The sequence below is a fragment of the Protomyctophum parallelum genome (genome assembly GCF_964188405.1).
Source record: "Protomyctophum parallelum genome assembly, chromosome: 3".
NCBI classification, from domain to species: domain Eukaryota; kingdom Metazoa; phylum Chordata; class Actinopteri; order Myctophiformes; family Myctophidae; genus Protomyctophum; species Protomyctophum parallelum.
Genome location: NC_139698.1, coordinates 34,832,362 through 34,847,960, shown reverse-complemented (window position 1 = coordinate 34,847,960; position 15,599 = coordinate 34,832,362). Strand labels below are relative to the sequence as shown.

At 41.4% G+C, this 15,599-nt stretch overlaps 2 protein-coding genes across 6 annotated transcripts in view; one reads left to right on the top strand and one right to left on the bottom strand.

Annotated features, from left to right (window-relative positions):
* The window catches only part of LOC310856255 (ankyrin repeat and IBR domain-containing protein 1-like), a 47,179-nt gene extending 40,899 nt beyond the window's left edge, over positions 1 to 6,280 (top strand). For all 5 annotated transcript variants that reach the window (XM_083761555.1, XM_083761556.1, XM_083761552.1 and 2 more), the window contains 2 exons: positions 414 to 457; positions 1,777 to 6,280. In XM_083761555.1, coding sequence (XP_083617681.1) covers positions 414 to 457; positions 1,777 to 2,745 — 1,013 coding nt within the window. In that variant the 3' untranslated portion in view covers positions 2,746 to 6,280. The remainder of the gene's footprint in view (positions 1 to 413; positions 458 to 1,776) is intronic.
* A 605-nt stretch (positions 6,281 to 6,885) lies between these two features.
* LOC310856666 (protein lifeguard 1) lies at positions 6,886 to 14,528 on the bottom strand (the record flags this gene model as incomplete). The annotated part of the gene is made up of 10 exons (XM_083762137.1): positions 6,886 to 7,038; positions 8,959 to 9,006; positions 10,455 to 10,544; positions 11,032 to 11,119; positions 11,826 to 11,863; positions 12,017 to 12,107; positions 12,520 to 12,573; positions 13,066 to 13,144; positions 13,614 to 13,791; positions 14,427 to 14,528. 10 exons carry the CDS (start codon positions 14,526 to 14,528, stop codon positions 6,886 to 6,888), a joined length of 921 nt encoding a protein of 306 aa, XP_083618263.1.
* Positions 14,529 to 15,599: the final 1,071 nt, after the last annotated feature.

The following is a 15,599-nucleotide window of genomic DNA, read 5'->3' as shown; positions in this document are numbered from 1 at the left end:
AGAAGCATTTGGGAACTTTTGGGGTAATCTTATACAATAATATTATACAGTGCACTTATGAGCAATATACATAAATCAGTTGTTTATTTAACTCATGCTCATTAATCTGATTAGGCTACTTGCTATTGCCCATGGAGTTGAAGATGGATAGGTTTGCACTTGAGAATAAACTATTAGTTTCTGTTTTCAATCCATATATCAATTACTCAGTCAATTTTAGATGCAGTTCTCCAGGCAAATGCTGAATGGCACATTGGAAAATGCCTTGTCAGTTAGCCATTACTTGCTAATGCATTGTTTACTGAAAGGATGATGATTTTCAGAGATTAGCCAATAGTTTCGAGTTACTTCACGACACTGATATACTTCTGTACTGTTTATTGGCAATTCCTCACTTTTGTTCTTTTATACAGATATGCAGGACATTGGAAGTCGACACAGACACGGTCCTCTGACGGTACGTGGATTGTCATCAGTTTCATGTCTCCAAAACGAGGCTTCTGGTAGCCTACATGCTGCCTAACCACACAAACAGTAGTATCTATTATGGGCCCTGTTCTGGGCATGTTATATAATAGACAAGGATTTGGTCAAAATAGCATATCTACAAGCTCACAATGCGTTGCAGGCTTGTAGGTATTCCCCTTTCAAGTGGTTCATTTTCCCCAGTTCATTATCAGGTTGCCTGGACTTTATATAGAGATTAGTGGCATTTTGTTCTAACTTAAATTGTAACATGTCATCCTTCCGAACAAAACTTCCATGACAACCATGCAGCCTTGTTTTGGATAACTAAGTAAAGAGTATAGATGGTCAAGACTGTGGCATCCTGCTGCTCAATCTGTATACAGTAGTATATAGCTAACATTAACTAGCTAGTAGTAATCCCAATAGAGAAGCAATAATGTGTATGGGCAGGTGTAGGTACTGTATGTTGGGAAAACGCCACGGTTGAAGGGCTCTGTTCATAACTGTACAGTCCCGCGCACAAATGGAATTTGTACACTGAGTTGGAACAGAGCCACACAAACACCCAAGTGAAAATGATCGATTCCCAAATGATTTGGGTCTGCTATTTTGCATTAATGATTTGTTGGGTTAGGGTTGTTGGTCTGGCAATATGCCAAGCATGTACTATTATAGAGGATACACTGACACCACAGTCCCCAATATAAGTGGAAATGGGAATTCAGCTAATTTCATTTGCTGCAAAAGTTGCTGCAAAAGATTTTGGCTGTGAGTTTCCTATTGAATTCTGAACAGTATTCTGAATGTGGGCATCGGTTGTGCACCACCCTGCTTTACAAAAGAGAAACGGAAAGATTATAGGACATACAAGGTTTCCACCCGACAGCAACAATATGTTTCCGTGTCCGGCTGTGAAGTAGCAGACTGCTGATCTGGTTTGCAGTTACATTTAGCTATGTGTACTAAAGTTAAGAGTGAAAGGGTGAAAATAATAAGTCACTGTAACCCCAGTCTATTCTCGGATGTTGATGGAGATGAGGTGCTATTGAGGGACTGTTGTGAACTGAAACTGCTAAATTAAATGAAGACCATTAAAACTCAGACAACACTAATGGATAGGCAGGTTAAATACAAGACAAGTCCTTTGCAGAGACCGGGGCCCATGTCTTTATTTATTTTTATTTTAACCTTCAAGTAGTTTATGTTCTAACATAATAGCTGAACGCACTATAGTTAGTTTGCAAATATAAGATTTCTTATTGTCAAATAAAATAACTATTTATTTGTTGTACATTTGTGTGTTACTAGGGTCTCGGTTCTTTGGAGGACGACGATCCCAACATTCTATTGGCCATTCAGCTGTCACTCCAGGAGTCTAGGATGACGGGGGATGGGACCAACCACGACTTCCTAGCCAATGAAGTATCACTCGGCGCTATCGGCACATCTCTGCCCTCTAGGTTAGAACAGAGCAACCCGAGTGTGGAGGTCCTTCACAGAGCATCTCTGAGCAGCAGCGAGCTGTTGGAGCTGGGAGATAACCTGGCAAGACTGGGCAACATCAACATTCCCAGCCCATACTCTGCTTCTGCAGGTTTTCCCACCTCTGTCCTCTCTCAGTACTGCGACAATCGCCACCGGCCCTTCGGCGGTTCTGTGGCAATGCCGTCGGCTCCGGGTGGCGGCGGCTCATCAACGGGTCTCTTCTCCTCCTCCAGTGATACGTTGGATTCCACCACATGTGGCAGCCAGGACCCTTCCTCATCCTCTGTGTCAGCAACAAACGCCAATCTGCTGGGTAACATCATGGCGTGGTTCCACGACATGAACCCCCAAGGCATCACGCTGGTCCCTGCCATCTCCTCTGAAACCGACACAGACGCAGACCCGGGCACACACCACCCAGCCAGGGCAGGTGTTGAAGGAGGCTACCCAGAGGAGGAGGAGGAGGAGGAGGAGAAAGGGGTCGATGTGCTTTTGGAAATCCCGAATCCTCAGGAAGCCATGGTGGACATTTCTTTCTGTCCTCAGAGACTGACTGATCTGGAGGAGAAGGAGCTTGCTGCTGTTGCTACGAGGCCCACACAGTTAGATCTGGTAGGTTTGGACACCGTGTCACTATCGTACATGGCCACCATGGATGCAGGTGGCAAGGATACTGAGCGGGGCAGTGCGAAGGTCTGCAACCGTGTCGACACCCCTACATGTGACACAATGTCTGACCAGCTGCCCAGCAGCAGCTCCTCTGAGTGGGAGGACCAAGTGCACTTGGTGTGATGTGATTGGTTGACTGGGGACAGGGGGGAACACTTTGTGAAGGGCAAAACCACTCAGACTTAACTTTTTCGCTGCCATCTACGTTTATAAACGTAGATAGGCTATCGGTACCTACTGGGGCTAACTACGCGTACGTTCGTAGGCAACCGTATAGATCATATATGAAAGCAGCGACCGTCAGTTTACCTTTTAGCATTGCTCCGGTTAGTATGGAGATCCTCCGTCCCCACCAGCTATGGGATTTTTAAATCCGGCTCCATTGAGCCTCCGTTATAACAGGATTTTCAAAGCGCTGCAAAGGTTCGAGCGCTGTCCATGGTGAGCCGTGTGGCATCCGACGATTGTAAATCATTTGTGAGTTTGTATCACTTCACTGAGCACATGTAACTGGTTGTAATGATAGCTAAGGGGTCTGCGCTAACGCGACTGATCACTGTGCTCATAACAAAAGCCCCCACCTCCTTGAATAACCCGGAAAGGAAACTAGGATCGTAGAGTTAGAGTGGACGGGTGGCATTACCCTAGCGGCAGCGAAAAAGTTAAGGATTATGTATAGATTTAACATATTCCTTGAGCACTCTGCTGGAATGTATTTGGAAATGAGGAGTTTTCTCACAGGCTAAAAGGTAGGTAGTAAGGCTGGTTAATGGTTGGACTAGGATCAATTCCTGTTGCAGTTTGCATATCCAGTCTAGAGCGGACAGGGAAATGGCCTGTGTCTCTGCATAATGTGTGTGTGGGTGGGTGGATGGATGGAAACGATTGGATACAGTAGGTGGACTCTAGAGCATATAAGAGCACTGAACAGTAAATAGAACCCAGGCTTTCCATAGCTACTGCAGAAAGCCTGGTGACGTGAGGTTAGGGAACGGTAGATAAACGTGGCTAGTGGTGTAGCAGTAGTGCAGAGATCTAGCCAGTACAGTTGTAATCAGATCAGTTTCCTGCATTTACTATCTTATCCACCACCCTGCTGGGGGACTGATGGCTTAGAGATTGCATTCCTGGAAAATGGGGCACTGAAAGAGATTGAGACATTCAAATTGATACAAATAGTGTGCTGATTAAAATGTGCAAGTTGCTTTTTCTAAATCTGTAATAGATTAGAAAGTAAGATAAGATATGTAGAAGATTTAGCCTCATGCATTGCATATGCAGGTTTGTGTTTTATATTTCTTTTTTTCTTCCACTGGAGTTAAAAGCCTACTGTGTGAGTGTGTGAGGTCAGGTTTGAGGGTGTTTTTCTTTTCTTTTCGTTTCAGCTGTACCCAGTGGACTTTTATTCTAATGTAAGATATGTACTGTGCAGTCTGAGACATTCTTTCACTCCTGTCCATCTCTGTCTACATTATAGGTGCCAAACACTGAATAGCAAAAGCGTAGTTTGCTATTACCAAGGATTCTCTAAAGCAAATTGTGCCTGCTTGCTACAATCCCAATAGTTGACCCAACTAAAATGTAATTGCCTCAAACTGAAAAATGCCATTTTTAGATTAAAGGTGAGAGATTTTTGTCAAATCTCACCACAGTTTAATAAAATGTATACCGGTAGACACAGTAGGTGCCGTGTGCTTAACAGTAATGTATACTGTAGTGTACACACACAATCAAGAATGAGCGGGGATTCTTCTATGGAACTGAAATCTGCTGAAATAGACTTTATCAATTTCCAGAATGCTGTACTGTCTATGAGCTTCAGAAACAATAAATACAGCCAAGTGGCTGTAGTCACATCAGGGTCGTAGATGAACAGTTTAATCGCCATGTAACGGCATACTCTGGATTACATTGTAGCTGATTTTGAAGGATTCATTTAGTTATGACCGCACCTGGGAATTTCCAAATGATGAAATGGATTAAATGGACTGCAAGCAGTGCTGCTGTTGGCATAAAACAGGAAAGGCCAGTAAAATCTAATCAGGTGATCACATTGAACCCTGCAAACTAATTAATGAAGCCTACTTTGTTCAGTCCCTGTAAACTCCTTATGATTAAGCCACTGTAGGACCCCGCAAATCAATGGGACTGCAGTGCAGTATCATACTTGTAGAAAATATGTACTGTATGCGTGTACTGTTCCTCAAAAAACATTGAGAACCCTTGCGTAGATGGTTTTCTACACAATTAATCACAGTGCCTTTATGTCGATCACTTTTTTAAATTATTGCTACTTTTATCTTGTGCTTATTTAAAATGTAATTATTTGGTGTATACAAAAAAAAAACACCTTAACCTAAGATTATTTCTCTAACATCAAGCTAACCAATGTCCAAATGTGACATTTAAATTTTTTAGTTTCCCAACAATATTCGTAGCCGGAGTGTCTTTGAGATTTTGTTCCGTCTTCAAAAGGTATTAATATAGAACGCAAATTGTACCTGTATTGTGGGTAGCAGTTGGTTAATCCACCACATTCTGAAAGATATAAAATAGTTGTATTTCTTTCTCATTGTGGAGTAGGGCTTCTTCACATTGGTAATTTGTATACAGTACAATTGGTTCGTCTGTACTTTAGAAACTAAAACTTGTGGGTATTTATGTGTACAAGCTTATCTTAGCTGAAGGCGTTAAAACTGAAGAAAGACGCCATATAAATTAGTTATTTCCTTAATGTTCAGAATAAGGATATAGAAAACTATTGATTCATTGTACTGATTCATTGTCTACAAAGTATGTGGCATACGTAAGTAAGATCAGTGTTTGTAAGTTTCAATTGATTTAATTTCCTCCCTGGGCTGATACCTGACTGTACTGCACTGTTTTCATTTCTCATCATGAACACTAGTAATTCTAATGTACAGTGTTGACTGTTGAAATGTATCTTTGGAATTGTGAAGCTGTGAGTGCCATACGGTTATGCTTATTTAATACTTTGTTATATGACAGTAGCAGATCTACAACCTCAAAATGCATGGCAAACTTGTAGATCAGCTATATTCGGCGTACAGCACCGTCATACAACAAAGTATAAATCAGGCTTTAGTGGATCTAGGTTTGTTGGAGTTAAGTTATGTAAACTGGTTTGTTAAGTGGTGGAGTCGGCTAACAAAAATATTTTGTCGTTTTTCTCTAAGGGGCCGTGTCCACCGGGGCGTTTTTTCCTGGCTGAAATCACAAAGCGCTCGCCTCAAAACGTACCCAAGTTGAAAATATTTGAGCTTGGCAAGCAGACAGAAACGGCACACGTGAACGCTTGAGTGCAAAATAATAGCTCAGTGCCTCGTCAAGCTGCCGCCAAAAACATGGCACTCCCATTGTTAACAAAAAAAAACGTTTTGTGGACACAGCCCCCCAACAGTATGCTGTGCATGAAATGGGTACAAATCTACATTCATATTTTCCTTTGCATTTCACTTCCGATGTTCAGGTGATTTATTTTTAAATGGAAAACACATTTTATAACACATGGAGATTTTCTATTGTAAAGCAACTAATCCTTGAAATGCTATTTGCACTTTCATAGCCTATACTTGATACATTCCCTCTTTATATGAAAGAAAGATGTTTGTGACGATGCCAATAAACTACGAGTTGAATTTGACTTTTAAGTGGTCTATTGGTGCTGTGATTAAAAAAACAAACAAAATAACCATTTATTATTTACCCATTCAGATGTCCAGTTAAAATTCCACATTTTAATAATATGCACAGAAATAATCAAATGATTTGATAATGATACTATTTGCTGAAGCTTCTGTAGTCTATAGAGCTCCTCTGTTGAATATCAACAAACAGATGTGCAATCTCTTTTTAAAGTTTAACAGTACACACAAATATGCAGTAACACTTTGTAACAGCATTGCCTTTGCGTTTGATATGTTTTTTCTTTATGGAGCGATGGTACTTGGCAATGTCCGGAATCAGTGCTTATTGCCAGATAAAAGACGTGTGTGTGACGGTTGTAAACGGGGACATAGGTTGGAAAGCTTGATACATTCCAACCCTGTCCCCAATATTGCTGTGATAGTCTGAGGCGCTGCTATTTCTTTTCAGTTGAGCGATCATGTCCTTTTAAGTAACTGATAATAATAATTAATAATAGTAAGGCGACAAAGTGAAAATGAATTTGCCCTAAATTGGGAAGCAACGTGATTCAAGTAGAAAGTGATAAGCAGCATGTGCAAAACAAGACGTATCCTTTCAGCGACAGAGGCCAATGAGCTGCAGCAGGAGAAGAAACAGTGTGACGACGTCCAGATACAGGTTGAGAGCAGCAAATATGTACTCCTCAGCAGAGATTGAGTACTTTTTGTGTTTCCCTCCTAGAATAAGCTGAGTATCCATCACCAAGTACTAGAGTAGAGAGAGAGAGAGAGAGTTATACTTCACACAGTGGGGTAGGGATAGGTCTACAAGTACCCCAGGCCCTGGGGGTACTTTAGCAGCTTGTACAACCGTACATGGTTGGAGATTTATTAAAATGTATTTCCCAAATTATAAGAAAATATCGTAATCTAATATATGTAATCTCAAGATGCTAGAGTGTGCGTGTGTCTAGTTTTCAGCAGGTTTCACCTATTACATGATGGGAAGAGGTCATGATCATGCATTTCAAAACCAATACATCCATGGTCAAATCTGCACCCAAGTGCACAAACATGGATAAATGGCAGTTGCTGTTGCTTTCATTCTCACTGCAGTCATGGTTTGGATGACACTTGATTGATAAGAAAGCATCCAATACACCAAAGACAATTCCATTATCAAACAACACTGCCCTGTCCTGTTGATGATATGTCCATTAATATTATCGGATAACAAATTCAGGAGAATCATCAACACATGAGTGAGGGTACAATTGGCATGGCAAAACGACTCAAGAGGTACATGGGACAAAAAAGCTTGGGCACCACTGAGTTAGAAAACAGATATAGATATAACGGATATTTCCACAGCGTGCACGTGTGACATCGTAACAAATTACACAAAGAACACTTGTCCAAGGGATAAGATTTACTATAGACGCTTCCAGACAACGTCACCTGTATGCGCCCGCAGGTTGGGGGCAAAAGAAACAGATCGTTCATTAGATGCACTGTAATAGACAGCACTGACGTGTAAAAATGCACCCCATCAAACTTTCAGATGCTGTTATCTCTTTAGTTTACTGTGATCTCTCGCTTGGTTTGTGTTGTGTCAACTTGTGTGTAAACAACAATAGCGATTCTCAAAGCTGTTTTCGGTGTGCAATACTGTTGGCAGGCTGAAGTATATATCTGTCTCACTACTACTAGGGTGTGTCTCCTCCTGTCTACATGTCGAAGTGTCCTTAGGCAAGACACTGAACCCCGCATTGCCTCCAGTGGTTGCCACCAATGCCCATCATTAGTGGGTGAATGTGGGAAGTGTGGACGCTGGTGTTGACTGTTCGCCACTTCACCTCCCAATGTATGAATGAATGGATCATTGTAAGCACTAAAGCGCTTTGAGTAAGCACATAAAAAGTGCTATAAAATTGCAATCCATTATTATTATTCATTTATTATTATTAATATTGATTAGATGAAACCGGCACCTGCTTGTGCAGTCTCAATGTTTGTAAACAAAAAACCCATCTATAAGGTCAAGGTCAAGTGTATGACCCAAACATGGGCAATTCATAAGAACAGCGGGTGGGGTACAGTATGTACAGTATGTTTGTGTGTAAGAGATAAAGAGAGAGAAGAGATGGTATGCTGACAATCAGTTCAAAGAAACATGCCGGCTGTGAATTGCTTGTTGACAGCCTGTTCAGCTGTGTGTGTGTGTGTGTGTGTACTTTGTAGTCCTAGTTTGTTCCACCAGCTGAATGAACGGGTCACCACATTTTCTGTTAATGCCACAGGCCCGCAGAGAGCTACTGTGGCTATGAAAATGTAGACCGCTGCTGTTCAGTGCATAATTGAAATTAAAGGGCACCACAGCTCAACTGGCACTCTGGCAGTATACCTCTCTGTATGATATTGTTCTATTGAAATAGTAATGTTTTATCTTGATCGTGTGGAAAGGGATTCTTTTTTAATTTTAATCTTTATCCCACGATTTTGTAACCCAGTTTTCTTTTCACCCAGTGCCAATTATCTAATGTAATCCTGGGCGCTACACTTCCTCTGCCAACCTGGGGGGGGCAGCGGACTGACCTCATGCCTCCTTCTATGCATGAGGAGTCCAAGCTGCTTCTTTTCACCTGACAGAGTGGAAAAGGATTCTGTGTAGATTTTATAGTTTACTTACCAGGGAGAATAATAAGGTTCCAAGGCAGGCATATGTAATGTAAAGATACTGTTGAAAGAGATGGAGACACAAAACAAAGGGTTAGTTAGGGTTTTTTCTGTTGGTAATTTAACTAAGGAAAATGGAAAGAAGATTAACATAAAAACTAGAAAAGTGTGCTCCGTGGAGCACAGGTCTCCAGGGAGAGGGGGGAGCCCCAACCACCATGGCCAAAAAGAGAAACTTCATTATTGTAAGTATCTGCAACAAAATACTGTTCTGATTGGGGGGGCCCACTAGGCGAAAATACTGTTCTGATTGGGGGGGCCCACTAGGCCAAGGAAGAAATACCACCCTAAATTTTTTCAAATTAGCCTCATGGTGGATATTTTGATACAATCAAAATATTTATTACAGAACTCCCAAAATAGGCCAAACCCGTTTGCACCTAACAATATTAATGTTGTCTGTTACTCAGATCTTTCTACTACTTCTACCGATTTTGTCCAAACTTCACTCAAATTGGTACACCTTATCTCGTCATGTCATGTGATCAACTGTGATAACTCTTGAACCGTAGGTCTTACAATCAACATATTCTTTTCCCCCTGGATTCCTTTGATCATGATGCATGCACCACATTACATTCTGCCATTTTGCATTTTCTTCAAAACCCACTTTTTGCAACTACTCCTACAGATATTGTCCAACATTCACACAAATCGGTACACTTTATTTCTGGGGTCAAGTGATCAGATTTCCAAAGTTTGCGGGCCCTGCAGGTCACCCGGCCTGGCAGAGACCTGTGCTCCGAGGAGCAAACTTTTGAATTCTGCTGCATTTTGGTTTGTTAGTGTGAATAAAAAATCGCAGGGAAGATTGACCGGGCCCGACGTTGAGAACCAATGATAAATTAGATATCTAACTCAGTATCAGACTTATGGTTTAATGACACGTTCAAAGGTAAATGAGTAAAGGATTAATTACCACATTGTTGTACATAACTAATCAGAGTAGAAGGACAAGACTGATTGAAAGCTTGTCTCAAGACCTTTGGTTCTGGGCATTGTTTCCTAGATGCTGTATGCTACCATTGAAGTTATTATTATAATTTGTTTGATCAACTGTGCATACCTCTAGGTTTATATCAGTATAGTATAAAAACAATATGTGGATTTTGATCAACAAGCTAGGCATGATCTTACATTAGAACTATTTAATACCGTATTCATTGAAAGAAATGGATCGCCAAAGCTCTGAATATAATAATACATTTGGGGAATAATGTCAGTCAAGTCAACTAACTGAATTATCATGGAGTAATTTTGTATATTGTGCAAGAAGACTGGGCTCTGTTCAAATCACTTACTACTGTATACTATTATGCCAAATTACTTTTTTGTGTGTCTAAGCTAAGGTATCCACCTGACGACGACGATATACTGTAGTGTATTGCTACAACCTCAACATGGGGCATTCTCCCAGAAAGAAACCCCATCAAAAGTGGATAGATTTACCTGGGATCGCATGATTCCACAAAGCAATGCAAAGGCCATGAGGGTCCAGAAAAACACCCAAAGACATCCGTAGGCTGCAGTGAAGTCCACCTGGGGGGAGGGACAAAAAGTGATTGAATAGGACGAGCAGCTAAAACAGAAAATGTAAACCGAATGTCTCTCATTAGAACTCGTCATTGTAAAGGCGAGGGCACACAAGGTCCTCTGCATTGCAGCTACAGTATACTGTGCAGCTCTGCAGAGTGCTCTATCATGGAGGGCATACTCGCACTGCAGTTCAGTATCCTTCCAGACGACAGTTCAAGGGAGAACACATATTCGGTGCTTAAGCGTTTGAATTCAGTTGCCTTGTTGTATTGAATTTAATAGAATAAACTGTGAGCAATGAATGAATGACAAAACTTCAGAGAGTAGGTACAGTAGTCAAAATAAACACCCCAAAACACTTGTATGTAACACTTGTATGACATAATGCATAGCAAATTAACCAATTATTTATTTATTTAGTGTACATATAAAAGCAACCCTGGATTGTCTTGCATTTAAACTAACTAATATATTATGTGAGATAACTTACTTTTGACTGCATAGCAAACACTGTTAGACTGAAGGACACCAGTGCAGTGGCCCCCACAGCCCACATAACAGCCTCAGCTTCAAAGAATCTGCACAGATAGATAAACACAAATACTGCCAATGGAATCCAAAAGTGGCATGCTTACAGTACCTATAGTCACTCACCATGTAGAATGGCACATGTATAATAGAGTACTGCTCTAATGTTACCCCAAAAGGAAAAGCACAATTCTGCTCATGATGATAGTGATAGTGATAGTGTGCCAGAGACTTGCTGAATTGTGTAATGCGTTGTGTTCTTGAAAGGTTCACTGAAAGGTTCTGTTACTTCAATATGCCAGAAATATGCTAATTGGGATGAGTTATTAGGCTATATTCTGATTCTGTTCCCTAGGCACAAATCAGACTCTCTCTATAAATAATTACACTGCAATCTTTGGTGTTTATGAAGTTGCAAATGTGTTTTACTGTGGTTTTCTGACAGTGCTCCTACTTCTGTTCTCAGTGAATATTCATTTGAGGTTTACAATGAAATATATTTTGTCTTTATTAGTATTGAGAACCCGTACAAGCTTAGCTTTTAAGTGCGAACGCAACACAAAGACGTAATATCTCTATACACCAGGAAAGAGCGTTGTAAAAGCGATATAGCTTTAATCATATTTAATAGTTCCATGTGTTTCATGGGAAAACTATCACAGCCATATACGGGCCATCTGGGCTTTGTTGTTTTCTGTGTTTGTTCATCTGTATCAAAGTAATGGGTTTGTCCAAGGAGGCATTCTACATACTCACACTGCCACAGATCCAAGCATCAGGCCCTCCACGACAGTCTGGAAGACCAACAGATAGAGATAGATTGGACAGAGAAAAGGGACAATACCACAGAAAACAAATGCATTTCAAAAGAACCTAGGAACGCAGTGAAGTAGAGCAGGTGTGGTGGGGTTTAATTTGATGCCTGGCTGGTGCTGGCTGGTACTCACAAACAAGCCCAGGGCAATGAAATTGAGGGGGACTCGACGTCGGAGGTTGTCACAGCAGGACATGGCCAAGATGAGTACCAACACACACACCCTGTTTCACAGAGAATATAGAGTGCCTCGTAAATAGGAAATAAAGAGGGTGTAAAGTGAAGAAACACTGCTCAAATCTTTTATTTCTAGAGTGCATTATTTATGTATACTGTATACTAGCGGCTACTGCAGACAGAAATAAGAACACAGAGGCAGTCCAAGGTGTTCCCCGTGGGTTTCAAAGGATGATGTTTTCATGTGTGTGTGTGTGTGTGTGTGTGTGTGTGTGTGTGTGTGTGTGTGTGTGCGCGTGCGTGCGTGCGTGCGTGCGTGCGTGCGTGCGTGCGTGCGTGCGTGCGTGCGTGCGTGCGTGCGTGCGAGTGCGAGTGCGAGTGCGAGAGAGAGAGAGAGAGAGAGAGAGAGATCATACTGAACAGTATAACTAGATGTGTTGATTTGTTGTGATTGCTTACATCATGACAGAGGTGAACCAGGAGCTGGACCATGCAAATTCCCTGAGGGGTTCCCTGCAAATCAGTGAAGGGAAGAGATTGTGAGAGGGATACGGTTTTATAGAAGCAGCATTTATAGTATAGAAATAGAACCGTTGCAATGTTTTATTTATTTATTATTATTAAATATTAACAGAGGACAGTGCATTGTGCACCTGGGAGCCATGTACAATTTACGATAAAGAAGTACAGGACTTGCTTTCGACCACATACATTATACTGAACCCATAAAGCTTTCAAAGTACTGCAGAGTGAAAGCATATTAGGGCAGCTTATGGTCATTCATCCTCTACAGCCGAGGTAGGGAACCATGCCCGTTACTTGTATTGGGGTGATCTGACTGAGAGAGCATTTTATACAGAACGTCCTGCCTTGTGGTAATGTGATGTTGAATTGGTGCTGTATACATTGGGAACAGGCTAGACTGAGGCTAGGCAAGATGAAGTTCATACTGACTGGAATCATGTAATGTGGTTTATTTTCATCCCCTGTGCAATGATGACTCACCAATAGAGAAAGGCACAGATAATCCCAACAGTCACCAGAAGCTGCATCATCAAGGTTAGATAGACCTTCCTTATGAAAGCTGTTAGATAGATAGACAGATAAGGGGGGGGGGGGGTGACTCGGGCAGATGAAAGCAGATTGAAACAGAAAAAGAAAGAACACATACAAGAAGCCAGACAGAGACACAGCATTATGGAGGCAACAGACTCCGTTGTTTATGCCACACAGCATTTGAGAGTTTCTATTTTCATTGAATTCACTGGTCCTCTTGTAAATGAAGTGTGCTGTGTGGGAGGTGAAGAGGAGGGCAGGATGCAGCACAGAGCAACCAACTTCAATTTCAAATCAATTTCAAGAAAACAATTTCAAAAGCAAATGAGGGAGTAAATAGAAATTATTCATGTCAAGCTGTAGCCGAACGAACAGACGTGAGCACATATGCAAACTCACAGACAAAAAGACATGCATGCGTGGATTGCCGCTGTATCCATCCATCTCCCTTCCTCTTTCTCTCTCTATTCCCAGAGCGGGGATCTCTCCTTTCTCACCTCTCCTTACACCACCATCACTGAAGCAGTTTTCATCCTCGGATATTCCAAAGTCTTCATAGTCGACTGGTGGGGCTTCAGTAAAGTGGAGACCGTCTCCTGCTGTACGGCCCCCTGGATGAACCATGTTATCATAGGGACCAACGGGAGAGATGACAGAGATGTTCCCCTTCCCAACCTCGTCAAAGATAAACAAGGTTGATTTTCAGAGTTGGATTCGAAAACTAAAATTAGGTTACAGCACGAAAATACCACCTTTAACTCGGTCTCCATCACTGACCTTTTTTTGTGATTTTTGTCCTACACAAACATTAAATTCCCATTGACAATGAATGGAGAAAGTACGTCAAATGTGGCCGAGCAAATCGACATGTTACGTCATGATGATAAGAGCCAATTTAGTCGTTATGCTAATTAATTCCTCCCCACACACTGTCTTGTCACTGCTGTTGTATCCTACTGACTCACCTGCTATAGTGAGGAGGTACCACTGGGAGGATGTGGAAACTTCCTTATGCTAACGCACAGCTAACACTCCCTAGGAGTAGCATACATGCAATGACCAATATCACCCTCCCCCGAACAAGGGCCAATTGTGACGCCCGACAAAGGCGGTTGCACCACGGTGGATTCGAACCCACAGCCTCCGTGGTGGTGGGCACTTTAGGGATTACCACTGCCCCACCTGAGCACCCATCCAGTACTGACTCTTGACTGCATTCAGTTTGAAATAGTTGTACATTGTTTTTCGCTGAAAGATTAGTTTAAACTACATCAGAAGCTTGATTAATATGTTGAACCAGAACTACTAACCTGGTAACTTGGCACTGGATAAGGGCCCTGGGGACCATAATCCTGGGCATTATAAGGTGGGGGACGAGGCCCATGGTCACTGCTGCTATTAGTTTTGTCCATTCTACCTGGAGTTCAAGTGGAATGTTTCATAAATTAGAAGTATATATAGAAGAGCTGACACAGTACAGATGTGAGTACAGTATGTTTAGTGATAAGATACATCTTAATAAGGAGAAAGATAATAACCCTGCATTATGGTCATCGATTTGCAACCAGAACAAGGTAGAAAAAAAAGTGTGATTAATACAAAAATATTCATTGTTAAAATGTTAAGGCCTACAAATTCCTACATGGATGACAGATGAAACGTGTCAGTTTGTATGCTGCATTAAATACGTTATTTCAGATATTTAACAGAGAGTGCAGGTTTTTTCCTTCCATTTATGGCCTTGACATAGCCTTGACGCCCATTGGAAGCTACATTGCTGTTTTATGGTCAGATAAAAATACACTTTATTAGTCTGTGAGGAAATTTAATTATCATCAAGAAGGAGAGGTGAGGAATGATAATCTATGGTCAGGTACAGTAGGCTATTTGACTAACAAAATTGCTTTTGGCAATTAAAAAGTCGATTTGAGGAAGATAAAATGCCAGTAAATGTCACATAAACAGTAACTGCCCGTGACTACACTGACAGGGAAGCCTAAAGCATAATAGTGTCATTGCATTGCCATGTAAACTGTATGACAGAAATTATAGCATTAGCAAGGAAGAGCTTGTGAATGCCTTTCATTTGTCACTCACTATGCACATTAGCAGAGGAAAACATAGCTATACCGAGCGATCAGTGATGTTTACACTGTACCACATACGTATACAATAAAAACGTATGATGTTCAGAACTGGGTAAAACATATTATTCAAATGTATTAAAATGTTAACACCAGGAGAGCTTGACATATTGTATACTTGAAGGCACCTTTTCCTTGAACAGCACTGCAGATGGACTCATCACATGAGAGATAACATTTCACAAGTCTTCAAAATGAGTTCAGCTAGTAGTCGATCCAGGTTTTGTCCCTGTGTTTCAATTAATAACAATTGTAATTCACTTACCTCTGGTGCATGCGTGATGTCCAGGAATCTGCCGGGCTGCGCTTCCTGTAGTGTTGGTTCCCCTTCGGGGCAAA